Source organism: Pituophis catenifer, unplaced genomic scaffold (genome assembly GCF_029215685.1).
Source record: "Pituophis catenifer annectens isolate HBS135680 unplaced genomic scaffold, rPitCat1.0.hap2 SCAF_1, whole genome shotgun sequence".
Taxonomy (NCBI): domain Eukaryota; kingdom Metazoa; phylum Chordata; class Lepidosauria; order Squamata; family Colubridae; genus Pituophis; species Pituophis catenifer.
In genome coordinates, this window is record NW_027256881.1 from 22,598,673 (window position 1) to 22,613,304 (window position 14,632).

At 38.3% G+C, this 14,632-nt stretch overlaps 1 protein-coding gene across 1 annotated transcript in view; it reads right to left on the reverse strand.

Moving 5' to 3' along the window:
• The window catches only part of DTNB (dystrobrevin beta), a 115,747-nt gene that overhangs the window by 25,342 nt on the left and 75,773 nt on the right, over positions 1–14,632 (reverse strand). Inside the window, exons 11-13 of the mRNA XM_070946856.1 lie at positions 10,472–10,561; positions 7,190–7,277; positions 1,345–1,430 (exon numbers count right to left, since the gene is read on the reverse strand). Of these exons, the coding sequence (XP_070802957.1) occupies positions 1,345–1,430; positions 7,190–7,277; positions 10,472–10,561 (264 nt within the window). The remainder of the gene's footprint in view (positions 1–1,344; positions 1,431–7,189; positions 7,278–10,471; positions 10,562–14,632) is intronic.

The window sequence follows — 14,632 nt, forward strand, 5'->3', positions numbered from 1 at the left end:
ACTAACTGCAAGACAAAAAGAAAGTAATATTTTCTCACATAGCACACAATTAAATTGCAAAAACCAAGGGCAGCCGTTGGAGGTAGTAACAACCCCAAACTGAATAACTTTTAAAAAGGAACTGAATATCAGTTTATCAAAACCATTAATATTGACCACTGTTTCCTGCTGCCTAAAGAGGCGGCAGAAATTATTATATTTTATTATTTTTTTATGCTGCCCATCTCTCCCATATAAAGTGCCATTATATACTGGTTGTTCTCAAACAACCAATATAAGAGGTCTTTTGATTTATTCCAGACTTGTGAGCTTCCCAAATACAACTAGTAGACCTTTGTGTGACACAGAATGTTGGATTAGATGGGCTGATAGTCTAATCCGGCAGGACTCTTTTTATGCTATATGTATCTCCCTTATTACTATAGGAACTCAAACATCCCAAGCAACGTCACATTTATCTAAGAAAGGTTAAAGGAAAATGATCACTTTTTACAGCATAGACACCCTATTAAGCATAAGATTCTATAATGCTATAGGAAAATTATTTCTTAATACAAGAAAAAGAGAAGGAAAATCAGATATATAAGCATTACAAGCTTCGGGGAGTTTGTTCTCTAAATATTTGCTGCTTTGTAAAACTATTTATGGTTCCAAAGTTGCATTGAAAATGATAAATTGATGGCTGGAAGTTGCAGTTAATGTTTTAGGGAGGAAAAGGCACAGTGAGAAAGGAGATGAAAATACTAGGTGAGGCAGTCATGCCATCATGCAAATGGGATGACCTAGGTTTTCCCTCCCCTCCCCCTCCAGCTTCGGAGGCATAGTTTTGCTACTGTTTTAATACACTTAGTATATTATAAGGCATATTTAAAATATAAAACGTATTTGTTTTACGTTTTGGTGCTGCCCAGAGTTGTGCTCTAAGATGGGTGGCCATACAAAACTTTTAAAGAAATAAATATAAACGGCTGAAATCGTATTATCAAAGTGATGGATTTTGCATATGGCTTAAGAGAAACATGAGAAACTTGCCTCACTGATTACAATCAGTATCAGTATCCAGCAAACTCAGTTTGTGGCTTGGACTGCATAAAAAACCACCAAACCAGCTCTATCTCCCTAAAATATAGTCACCTTGAATCTAAGATGAGCAGGGAAGGAAGGACGGACAGACGGAAGGAAGGAAGGAAGGAAGGAAGGAAGGAAGGAAGGAAAGAAAGATCTATGGAGAGAGGAAAATCAGGACTATGGCAGCTCAGCCAATTAGGTAGGGATGAAGAAAGTTTGCTTTCTTAAGAACTCATAAAAGCTGTCATTCTCTCCCCTTCCCTCCCAATATCTTACCTGTTCTTGTTTTCCAGTTCTGCTATCAGTTGCCTTTGCTGTTTGTTGGCATCAAAATTGAACCCCAGATCTATTGGTGGCCGTGTCTGGTGAAAAACAGGCAACATTTAAATATGCTGACTCAACTCTGCCTAGAGTATATGGAGACACACAGATTTATGCTTCCATAGAAAACTCATGAAAAAGCTAATAAAAGAATTCAGAAAAAGTTGCTTGGTTCCATGTTCACATTGTTTTGGTGAGCAGTTTCTCAACATCTGGCAAGAATGGCAAGAAAAAATGTACAGAGAGAGAAACTTAATGAAGAACTTGGTTAGAAGAAATTGACATGATGAGAGAACATGGGATAGTTGGCCTTCTGGATCCTAAAATCTTCTCCTATTGAGAACACCCCATGATCCCTGATTCAATACATCTTCAATGCACTCTTCAATTGTTTTGTTTTTACTGTTCTGAATTGGGATGAAGCTTTTTCCTACAGGATCGAAGGCAACATCAGTCCCAATTGAATCAGTCATAAATGTGAGCATTAGTAGGAATGGATTTTTTAAAATTAAAATGTTTATTACAGTCATGTTTGAAGAACGGTCACTAACTGTATTACCCCTCAAAGTCTATATAGCAAAAGAAGGGAGGACAAATTGTGCTCCATACAGGTTAAAAAAAGAACCAAAAATTAAAGATTTTTTCAATCCACAAAATATTTTACCTTCTTTTTTTTTGGCTGTGATTAGAGTATCAGTTCCATAAAGGGTGAACAGGGCTATATCTGATGCAATCTGATGATTTTAACCAGAGGCACTCCCAGCATTAAATATTCTACCTGATACACTGTAAAAACCTCAAAACAGTGAAGTGTTATCACATCTGCCCAGCCATATTCTAAGTCTCAACATTTAGCCAGCTAACTATAGCCAAGTATTAAACAAGATTATTGTTGCTCTTCCTCATGTAACAAAACATTTTTACAGCATTCTCCTCCAGATCACCTCAAGCAATAACCAGGGGTGGGCTGCTGGGGGTTCGCAGGGGTTCGGGAGAACCTCTAGTTAAGATTCTGTGCAGTTCAGAGAACCCCCAGATCCCACTCCTGGCTGGCCCTGTCCACCCTGCCCCTCCCTTCCCAGGAGTCCCCACAAGGCCCGTTTTGGATGCAGGTATGTGCAGGGCGCATGTGGAGGCTCAGGGAGGGCAAAAAATGGGCCTGCCGGAAGTTCAGGAAGGGCCTCCAGAGCCTGAGGAGGCTGTTTTTGCCCTTCCAGAGACTCGAGGAAAGCCTCTGGAGCTCGAGGAGGGCAAAAACGCCCCCCCCCCGCCATGGTGCAGGAGGTTGACTAGGCCATGGCCACCATGGCCACGCCCACCCAGTAACCAGGCAGAGAACCCTTTGCTAAACTTTTTGAAGTCTACCCCTGGCAATAACTATCATCTTCCTTAATGGCATCTCTATTGATCCATAAGTATTAATTCTCAAGCTTGTTTTGTTACACAATAGCAATATACACCTTTCAATACCTGTTGCCTATGCTGCACATATGAAAGAAACATATGAAAACATGGAACTGTTGTTGAAGCACATACAGTACACCACATGCACCTGTGGAAATCTGTGGCAATCTAAAAGTAGTGGTTCTGCTCCTTGAAATGCAATTAGGATATACAAAGTACTGTTATTAATATGTATGGGAATGGAACAGCCATGCAAGAGAGTCATATTACATTAAAAAGAAATGGCCACTCCAAAAGATAGGACAGAAAAACGTGGCACATCAACTATTTATTGTCCCAACAAAGATATCTGTGCCTCCACCTCACATAAAAACTTGTACTGATGAAAAATTTTGTGAAAGCAATGAACAAGGAAGGTGAAGGTTTTTGTTATATGAGACAGGTGTTTCTAAGAATAATGGATGTCAAGATTAAGAAAGGCATTTTTGTTGGTCCATAGATCAGATACATCATCAATGACAAACAATTCAAAGATCTGTTAATAGGGTCAGGGAAAATTGGTTGGAAAGCATTCAAGGATGTTGTTGAGAATTTTCTTGGCAACTACAGAGCATTAAATTACATTCAGCTGGTTGACAAATTTCTTACAGCATACAAGACCATGAAGTGCAACGTATCACCGAAGATTTATTTTCTGCATTCACACTTGGACCTCTTTCCCAAAGATCTACATGCAGTAACAAACATGGTGAAAGGTTTCACCAAAACATTGTCACAATAGAAAAATAGTATGAGGACAACTGGAATCCATCAATGCTGGCTGACTATTGTTGGACAATGTAGTAAGATGCACCAGACATTGAATACAATAAAAAATCAGCAGCAAAACACTTTTAGCCCTGTTGAACTCATGCAATGTATTAGAAACATGGGATTAAATACATTACAGTCATTAAAAGGTAATGTCATATTTCTCAAGATTCCTATGTGATACAGTCATTCTGAAATTATATTTGTGTTCAGTTTAAAGTGGTCTATCCTAATCGCCAAAGGTTTTTCAGGAAACAAAACTTTTGGAAATAAATGTTGTGCATTGTTAGCAATTAAAAATTTACTAATAATCAATTAAAATGTGATTTAGTGGAAACACCTGTCCTTCCCTTAAATCTTAATTTAGAGATATGGGACATGGCACATTTCATTTATACCTCTAGTTTGTGTAAACTAGAGGTATAATGCTTTCTATTTTTATCAGCTCCTCAAGTCTTCCTGAGCAGATTGCTACAACTGTCTGCTCAGGAAGACTTGAGGAGCTGATAAAAATAGAAAGCATCCATCTTGCTGACCCACTGAAGGACACCGATCCTCAAGAGGTGAGAAGTGACACTCATATTCAAGAGCATACAGAGTCACATGTAAACACCTCCCATCTCACAGGACACACATTGCTCAGTGACATTCAATGCAACAAAAACCATAAATCAGTTGGAAAATGACTTTGGATGGTACTATTTCTAAACTTGCCAGCAAGAGAATGTAACAATATTAATAACAAAATAACAGAGTTGAAAGTGACCTTAGAGGTCTTCTAGTCCAACCGCCTGCTCAAGCAGGAAACCCTATACTTTTACACAAATCATTGTTCAATCTCTTCTTAAAAACCCTCCAGTGTTGAGCACCCACAACTTCTGGAGGCAAATCATTCCACTGATTAATTGTATGGTCACAAATTTTTTTGGAAATTTTAGGTTGGTTCTCTCCTTGATTAGTTTCCATCCATTGCTTCTTATCCTGCCTTCGGGTGCTTTGGAGAATAGCTTGACTCCCTCTTCTTTGTGACAGCCTCTTAGATATTGGAACACTGCTATTATGTCCTTCTTTTCATTAAACTATTTTTTTTTTAATTTTTTTAATTTTTTTTTTGATTTATATGCCGCCCTTCTCCGGAGACTCAGGGCGGCTTACAATGCTTTAAGCAATAGCCTTCATTCTTTTGTATATTTTATACAAAGTCAGCTTATTGCCCCCACAAACTGGGTCCTCATTTCACCTACCTTAGAAAGGATGGAAGGCTGAGTCAACCTTGAGCCTTGGAGAGATTCGAACCAGCAGAAATTGCAGGCAGCTGTGTTAATAACAGGGTGCACTAAACCCTATTGTGTTTCCCCGAAAATAAGACCCTGTCTTATATTTTTTTGCCACCCAAAAAAGGCACCATTATTTTTTGGTGGGGGGAGGGGATGTTGTCCACTGACTCACCTCACTTGCGCACATCGCCCCTGGCCTCCTTTTCGCTGTCCAGAGGCCTTAAGGAACTTCTTCTGTGGTCGGCAAGGCTTTCCTGAAGGCCTTTGGAGCCGGTAACAGAGCTCCGGAGCTCTGTTATTGGCTGCAGAGGCCTTCAAGAAAGCCTTGCAGGCTGCAGAAGAAATGGGCCAGCAAGGCAGGTGTCAGGGTGTGTGAGGCCTGGCTGCAACTGTCCGAAGGTAAGTAATAAGGCAGCTCCACACACACCCCATCCCCCTCCAGCTTAATTTTTACCCGTGTACCCTGGAGTGGGTGGGGTCTTAATTAGGGCTTATGTTGGGGGTAGGGCTTATATTGGATGCACGTGTACAAACAAAGCTAGGACTTACTTTCAAGGTAGGTCATATTTTCGGGAAAACACAGTAGACATACCCAATTCCTGAAACCGTTCTTCATATGGTTTAGCGTTCAATCCCCTAATTATCTTACTGCTCTTCTCTGCACTCTTTCTTAGAATCTCAACATCTTTTTTATATCAGGACTCTGAAATACTATGATTTTTAATAGTAACATTCTTGTTTATTTTTCATTCTTTCAATTACGTGGACTTTTCCCTTTTTGAAAATGTATGCTTGTGTGTGCGTGCACGTGTCTGTGCACTTTACCCATGGAGAATTCTGCATGCTCAATACCTAGCATTGGGTTGTCATGAGGAGACAGAAAAAATGGTCTTCATGATCTGATAGAGCAATGGAAGCACCATGCTAGAAAGCTATGCTACATATCTCAGCCTGATATTTCTGCCTGATCTGGTTTCCTCCCGACTAACAGTGTATCACAGCACTGTTCATTGGAATTTATAGAATCATAGGGCTGGCAGGGATCTTGGAGGTCTTTTAGTTCAATTCCATGCTCAAGGCAGGAGTCCTTATACCATCCCGGAAAAATGGTTGTCTAATTTGTTCTTGAAAACCTTCAACAATGGAGCACCCACAAGCCCGAGAGGCAAGCTGTTCTATTGATGAATCATTCTCACTATCAGGAAATCATCTTTATTTCCAGCTTGAATTTCCTTCTGATAAGCTTCCACCATTGCTTCCTGTCCTGCTCTCAGATACTATGGAGAACAAATCCACTCCTTCCCTATGACAACTCTTCAAGTACTGGAAGATTGCTATCATGTCTCCCCTGAGTCTAAACATACCTAGTTCCCTTAGTAGTTCATTGTATAGCAATAACAATAGCATTTAGATTTATATACTGCTTCACAGTGCTTTACACAACCTTCTCTAAGCAGTTTACAATTAGTATATTGCCCCCAACAATCTGGGTCCTCATTTACCAACCTAGGAAGGATGGAAGGCTGAGTCGGTCAATGAGAATCGAACTGCTGGCAGTCTGCAGAATTAGCCTGCAATACTGCACCACCACGGCTTGTATGATGAAGACCCCTTATCATCTTGTTGCTCTTCTCTGCACTCTTTCTAGGACCTCAGACCTTTTTGTATTGGAGTGACCAGATCTGGATGCAGCATTCCAAATGTGGTCTCACTAGTGTAGTATAGAGTGGTACTATTACTTCTTGTGATCTTGATGCTATCCCTCTGTTGATGCAGCCTAGAACTGCGTTTGCTTTTTTGGCAGCTGCAGCACACTACTAACTTAAGTAGTGATCCACAAGTTCTTCTTTGGGATCTATCCTATGCATTTGCTCTGTGGTACATTATCACAAACAGACTGCAAGGATCCTACTGCATGAATGCTACAGATAGATAGATAGATAGATAGATAGATAGATAGATAGATAGATAGATAGATAGATAGATAGATAGAGATAGAGATAGAGATAGAGATAGAGATAGAGATAGAGATAGAGATAGAGATAGAGATAGAGATAGAGATAGAGATAGAGATAGAGATATATCAATTCATTTTAACAAACACTGTACAATATTAGCATGAGCCACTGCTGTGCTAATAGAACCCTACACAAGACAGGTGATTTCAGGATGCCCTAGTTTAGTGTCCTTCTGCTAATTTAGTTTTCTAAGGATTTGGGAACTTAGGTAGTCATCTCACATTTGTATCTTGATTATCAAAGAAAAGAAGATAAAAGCTCAGATGCCAAGAAACAAATTCAATTGCTCACCACATTTCCAGCTTCAGCAGCTAACCTGGCAGCATACCGAGCAATTAACCGATGTTCTTCATCCAGTCTGCTAGGACTGTCCAGGACACTGCTAAAGGAAAGAGATCTCACATTTACCAATTGGTATTTGCAACTCCAGAATATCAAATTCACACTAGGAAGATAAGTGATTGTCCAACATGACACAGAATTTAAGCGGTGTATCTTGGGAATGCATTCTCAAGCTTCACTCAGAACCAATCATGCCCAATTTCATTTCTGCATAAAAAAGTAATAATTCTAGAATTATGGCTTCTAACTGCATTTTGTTGAAAAGTGTATGTAGAACTGCAACGTATTTTACATATAGTATTTCTGGGGAGTACTGCATTTATATAGGCAAGCTCGCAACACTTGACATTTACCAGCATCACTATTTTCAATATAAATTTTTGAAATTTAAGTGTGATTTAAAAAAAAAAATGGGTAAAAGATGTTTTAGTTGATAATAGTACAAAAAATAACATTGAACTGACTTTGTGTCACAGCATAAAGACTGGGCGATTGGTTCATATGCTCAAAACGTGAATGCACATATCAAAACCATATTTCTTCAAAAAGGTAGAATAACATTAGCATAAATTTCATGTGTAGAATTTCTGCTGTGAACCCATTATGTCCCCTAAAAAGGAAATAGGGAGGAGGGGAAATAAAAGAATAATATATGATGACAAAGTCATATGAATGGCTTGCACAAGCAAAGTAAGAAAAAAACATAACATCCAAAGTGAAACACTTGTATTTTAATAGGTAGAAGCATTTTGTACTTTGTACTTTTGTACTTTGCTTTTCAAGGACAAATGCAGTAAACAGTGTCAAATACTTTGGTATCCTAAAATCCAGTCAATGTGAATGGGATTTTTAAGGCTGAAGAACATTAAAAACAACTAGGGCTTCCAGTTAAAGTTTTTATTGTGCAATTCTTCATTGCATCCTTCAAGCCATTAAGACAAGAAAGGCAGGATAACTGCAGGTTGCCACTGGATTGGTAGCAAGAGGGCAACTATTTATCACATCAGGTGCCAAAGCAAAAAATTTCCAGCAATATTCTTCCTCAGATGGGTCCCAAAACAAGACAATTCTTTTCTCTATTGAAGGTTTGTTAATGATTGCTAGGACTGCTGAGAAAACACTAACTTTTAAGAGGAATTAAATCAGAAATCTGATTAAAAACTGCAATATGAACAGGCTTGTTCCCCCCTTCCTAGCATTTTCCCCCAAGTGCAGAATCTGGGTTTTTTTTGGGGCGGACAGGTGGGGGAGGGGAATAAACCAAATATTGATCCATTGGTTGTGACAGGAATTGACCAATCAGCTTGGTTGGACTAGCCCTGTGATGGCAAACCTATGGCACACGTGCCAGAGGTGGCATACAGAGCCCTCTCTGTGGGCACACCTGCCATCGCCAGCTGCTCTTCCGGATTCCGTCACGTGGATGCGTGCATGCCGGCCAGCTGCTCTCTTCCGGGTTCCGGCGCATGCATTCCAGTTTCGGCACTCAGTGCCGAAAAGGTTAACCATCACTGGACTAGCCTAACATTGTGGGTTGAGAGAGACTGACTACCCAAAGTCACCCAGGTGGCTTTCTTGCCTAAAGTGGGATAGAATTCACAGTCTCCTGGTTTCTAGCCTGGTGCCTTATTCGCTAGACCTAATTGGTTCTTGTAATATGAACAAGCTGTGCCTTGACAAACTTGATCACATAACAAGTGATATACTGACAGATAGAGTTGTTTATACCAGAACAATGCCATGTATCAAAAAAGTTTTGTCATTAAAATGAAAACTTTTTAATGTCTCAATGAGCTAAAAGTAAATCCAGATTCTTTTAAGCTGAAGTCACAAGTTATTTATTTGATTTATGTTGTTTTATACTGGGGTTTTTTTTCTTTTGAAGGAAACCTGTTTATGTTGCTTCCACATTTTATGGCAGATACATGCAATACTTGGGACTTGTGGGCACATTTGAAATGTTGGGCATAACTTTCCTAAAATGGAAGCTATCAGGAAAGTACAAGTTACAAGGCATTCATATTCACCAAAAGTCAAATATTGGAATTGCCCTCCACAATCTGTTCTATTACCCTCCTGTATTCTCTATTTTTAAGAATGATTATGGAGGCCAGACACATACAGTATTTATAAATATGTTAGAAATTGGCCAACAGATTTCCAAATTGGCAACTGCCCATTCTTTAAATATTTTTTCTAATATAATACAAACAACATAACCCATTTTGGAAGGAAGATTGGACACCACTTGGCAAAGCATGGCTTTATAGGACAATGTAAATAGTGCCCCTTCTAGAAATGATCCCACTCAGAGGATCAAAAGGTGCTGAGAGATATTGCATTGCCTATTTTGGCAAGGACTTACTGGCTTTGTTTGTGGAAAGGAATTCTTTTCCTTACACTATTCTTTTTAAAATGCTGTTTGGCAGCATAAGGTAACCCAACTCCATTTTTCATATCAAAGCATCAGGCATCTAGCACGAATGGGCAAAATCAGTATGGCACAATACACCATTTTAGGTTATCTCTGGCATATTCATCCCAGGGCTGTCTTTAAAGAAATCAAGATTAATTTCTGAAATTCACGAATTTGGAAAAGACCTGGGATTACTTCTAGAATAGACAAACTGCTAGAGATATCCATTAGAACATATTCTCATCAATGACTCAGCTCAAACCATAGAAATCTTGATTCTTCCTATATCAATTCAGTAGTTCATCATTTGAGGTGTAGAGGAAAACATTATTCATGCTTCCCCAAATTTAGGGGTCTTTAAGAAATTAAAACATTTCATAATTGTTACATTTCATGCCCAACACCATTTGTTTGTTTGAACTGTAGCAAGAAGCCCAGTTAACACTCATTTTGATATTTGTTCCAAATTTCCACCAGATTGTTGTAAAACAGAATCTCCTTTAAAGCAAGTGCATCCATAAACCTCTCATTTTTAGATTGCCTCTTTTTTTCTTCATAACATTTAGTCAAAGACCTCCCTTTTTTAAAAAAAAAAGTTTTTTTTAAAAAAAATCAGTAATCCATTTTCAAGCAAACATAGATAAAATAAAAGTGAATAACCACAGACCTTCCTAACACCTGTTTTAGTTAGTGGATGGGCTGGGCCAACCCAGCTGCCTATACAGGGCATCCAACCAAGTTCTGAAAGGGATAAGAATAATCACCCTGCATACCCCATACCCCTTCCACACACAATCTGCTTGCCTAGCACTAACCGTGTGCTGCTTTGTAGCTGGCTCACATAGGCTGCTATCAGCACATGCTCATCACTGAGCCCATCGGAGGGGGTGAGGCTTTGCTGCAACCTAGGGATATTGAAAGCAAAGGAAGCAAAACTCAACAGAAATGAAGATGAGGCAATGAAATAATGTAAATTATTTGAGGAATATAACATGATTAAAAAATAATAGTTAACAGATGTGAACGTTAGAAGGTGGCAGCGAGACGGACTTAAATAGGCGGGAGTTCCTGTTAGAAGTAAGGGATCAACAAGACATGAGGAATGAGGTAGGCTTGTCATTATATTCCTTTTCTCTCCACTTGGAAACTGCACTATTAATCTGGAGCCTGCAATTCTGACAGGCAGCTAGCTAGGGTTCTGATTCATGGAAGAGCAAGAATGTTTATTACTTGGCAAACCCCAACTGTAACCACTCTCCTGTGCTTTGTTTGTATGCATTAGCAGATGCATTGTTCTAACAGACATACAATTAAAGGATATACCCAGTCAAAACAGTCTTCTTTTGAGTATCCTACATATTCAAATCCATATTTTTGTGTATTCGGAGGACTGTCAGGCTGGGCATCTGATGCTGGGGCATCAGATTGGCTTCCATGCTCTGCCCCAAATTCTTGTCCTTTCAACAATCCGTTACCTTAGTCCTCTAGACAAATTCCTGAAAAAAAAGTTCCCATTTCAACAGTAAGATAGAAAATAAACTCTATTCACTACCTCTCTCCTACCTCCGAAATAGGACATAACATAACCGGAATGTGGAAGAGGCAGGATGTCCATTAATGTAAGTAGGGCCTAGTTAGACAAAGGATGCCTTTGACAGAAAAGGCCTGCTTACCATATATTTCCTTTCGTACAATATAAAAGAGGGCTTAACATAAGGAGAAAAAAGAGGAACAGAGATAGCTCATTTGTGGTCTCAGAAAGAGCAGAGAAAAACAGTTCAGCTCAGTTGAGTTGAGTCCTTGGAAAACTGATTAGACATGGGCTAAACACTTTTTTGGATATCCCAAAACCAAAGCACAAAAGCAAACACACACAGACACAAACAAACACAGAGGGAAAAGAAACAAGAAATGCAAAGCGGGGAAAATTATTGTGAACATTTTAAATTTCATTAGTTTGTAAATGTAAGATGATTAATGCATATTATGAATATTCTACTTTGCTATGCCATCCTTTTAGGATTGATGTATATCAGGGGTGTCAAACTCGCAACGACACGTTGTTGTCACATGACGTATCACAACTTTTTTCCCTTTCACTAAACCGAGGGTGGCGTGGCCAGCACTTGATGCATCCGGTCTACAGGCCGCAAGTTTGACACCCCTGATGTATATGAATGTAGTGTCATTTTGGATATTCAAGCTAAAAGTCTTAAAAAGTGCATAAAGTTATTTCTTTTTTAGGGACATTTTGAACTTTTTAAAAAATCTAATACATTACCAAAAACAACAACAACAACAACAACAACAACTAGGAGACTGCTTTACTTTCTCTAAGACTTATGAATTATATTTATATAGGTGTTTGTTTTTGAGATGACTTCATCTTACTGTGCCTAAGAGCCGGCTTGCTCAGAGCTGAGTAAATTGTCCTGAAGGAGTCAGAACTCATTTTATGCACCAAGATTAGGCAGTTTCTACAGAAATAATATTTAGTGGTTAATTGGGAACACTTAATAATGTTACTAAACAATTCAAGTTGCCCTATTTCATTAATCTGAAAAGGGCTGATTGGGTTCATGACATTTTGCTGGATTACTTTATTATGCTCCATACTGTTGTTCAATAAATCTTTTTCTTAATTGATTTCTTCTTGTCCAGATTGTGAAAAAGTATTCATTGTCACAAATTCATTCTTTGGTAAGAAAAGTGCTGCTAGCCACAGCAGAAGGGACCTAACTGGAACTGGAAATTTAGAGCAACTTCCATATTCAGGAAACCTTATGAAACACTGGATTTTTTTCTTAAACAGGTAAACAGGTATCTGCAGTAGCTGCTTCCTTGGCTATTATCTATTGATTTCCTAGTTTTACAGCTGTTCTCCTTCTCCTAATAATCTGTGATGTAATGTAATTGGCTGAAGAAAATATTAATTGCTGTGCATTCACCATCACAAGGCAGCCTAGCTGTGCAGCTCATGGCCCCAGCTGAAAATCAGATCTTTTTCCAATTTGGAGCAACTGACCTTTTGGAATAACATTTATGGCCTAAGAATATTTACAATGCTCCCCTTTGACCCCACATCTTGCTTTAATGTCATTACACTTTCCAGCTGGCTTGCTTGTGCAGTTTTATGAGCTCGCCATAAAGTTGAGCTTAGTGGCAATGAAAGCCCCTCTGTGCAATAAACTAAGAGGCCCACCACAAGATCCAGATAGCATCGTATCGGAAGGCAAGGAATTAAGCTTCCCTCTTGGATAATGCAAAAAAGGCAGACACTCTGAATGCAGACGCCTGGCAATATTTTCAAAGTAATATGGCTCTTAGTCTCTTTGGAGATGAAGAGAAGATTCTCCTTTTTCAGTGAAAGTAGTTACGCTTCACTTAAGGTGAGAAGCTCAGGCAAGGGTCCTTCTGCATAGAAATCCAACTTTCTTCAAGGAGTTTTCCATTGGGTAAAATCTGAGATCTTTTTACTGGTAAAGGGCGATTTGAACTTACTATTTGCTAACATAATTTTGGTACTGCTGTTTCTAACTCTTAAAACATTTTTATGCTATTGCTATCTGCTCTAACAGACGCTAGGCTGGAGAGGAGAACATAAATGTTTATAAAACTATTGGAAGTGTGTATGTTAGCATGATTTATACTGATAAACTTCTGCACATATGAGCCATTTCACGTCAATGCCTCAAACTGGAACATTATTTGCCTCACCTTTTAAACAGAAATCCCACATCTTTGAATTAAAGTCCATAATAATGCAAATAGGCCAGTCATCTTGAGGGTAAAAGAAATCTGTAGCCCTGATCTACAGAAGTTGTCGTTTATATCAGTGTTTCATTTTCTGCACTGCTCCTGAAAGTGTTTTTAAATGTGAGATGCACTACAGACATTGCTAAAGTAATAAAAAAAAATGTTAGATACTTAATCATATTCACATTCTAATTTTCTTTCAAGAAGTTCAAAGATGTTCTTAGGTTCAGTTATTTTCATACCAACCCTGTGAGGTAGATTAAGCTGACAATGTATATCATTTGGACAAAAAACACAAAAGAAAGTCTTGTGGCTGCTTTTTAAAGATTGACAATTTATTCTGACAGAACATTTCACAGATGACAATAGGTTTTAGCAGACACAAATGATATTTTCAGAAGTCAGATTAATCTTGCAGATGATTTGCAAAACAAGAACGAATTTAAATATTCCAACTTTCTATTCAGAAACTTTTAATCTTCCGCTGAAAAATGGGTGATAAGTATAAAGCTAAGATTACAGTGAGGGAGAATGAGAATATAGGCAAAAAACAAACAGAGTAGATACACAGTGTACCTTTCTTGTTCACTGAAAATTAAATTCTGGTTTACTGAACAACTGGATAGATAAAAGCATTTAATATTCAATTAAACTGGTTCAGACAGGCCTCTCTAAGAAAGGTATTCCTTAACTATTTCTAACATGGACAAAGCTCCATTGTCTTTGTTCACATCAGTGTTCAAAGCAATAAAAAGAGTCTTGATAGTAGAACTTAAAAGACTAGCAATTTCATATGGAAGCATAGTGTTTTTAGATACTCTTATCTAAATGGTTAACAACTGAGTGATTCTGTGATGACTCTCTAATCTAGGCTTCTCATATCTAATTCCAATTTGCTTGATGAAAAGACATATTACAATGCCATATAGAGTTTAAATAGTTTCAGCATTAAGTATAAGTAGGGAAGTTTGAAAAAAAAATATCCACAGGAAGTTTTCAGCTAAAGAAAATGTTAAAAGAGACATTTATACAAAATGAAAGATGGGTGTAATCCCAAAGGAGATGTACTAATAAGAGGCTGATATCTACAGAAAGTAAATTACAAAGATTAAAGCAGAAAGGAAGTGGGACTTGTAAAGAAAATTAGAAGTAACAAAAAGACTGTTTTGACTATGTCAATAATAATTTTAAAAAACTAAGAGGTGAGCTTGTTGTCAGAA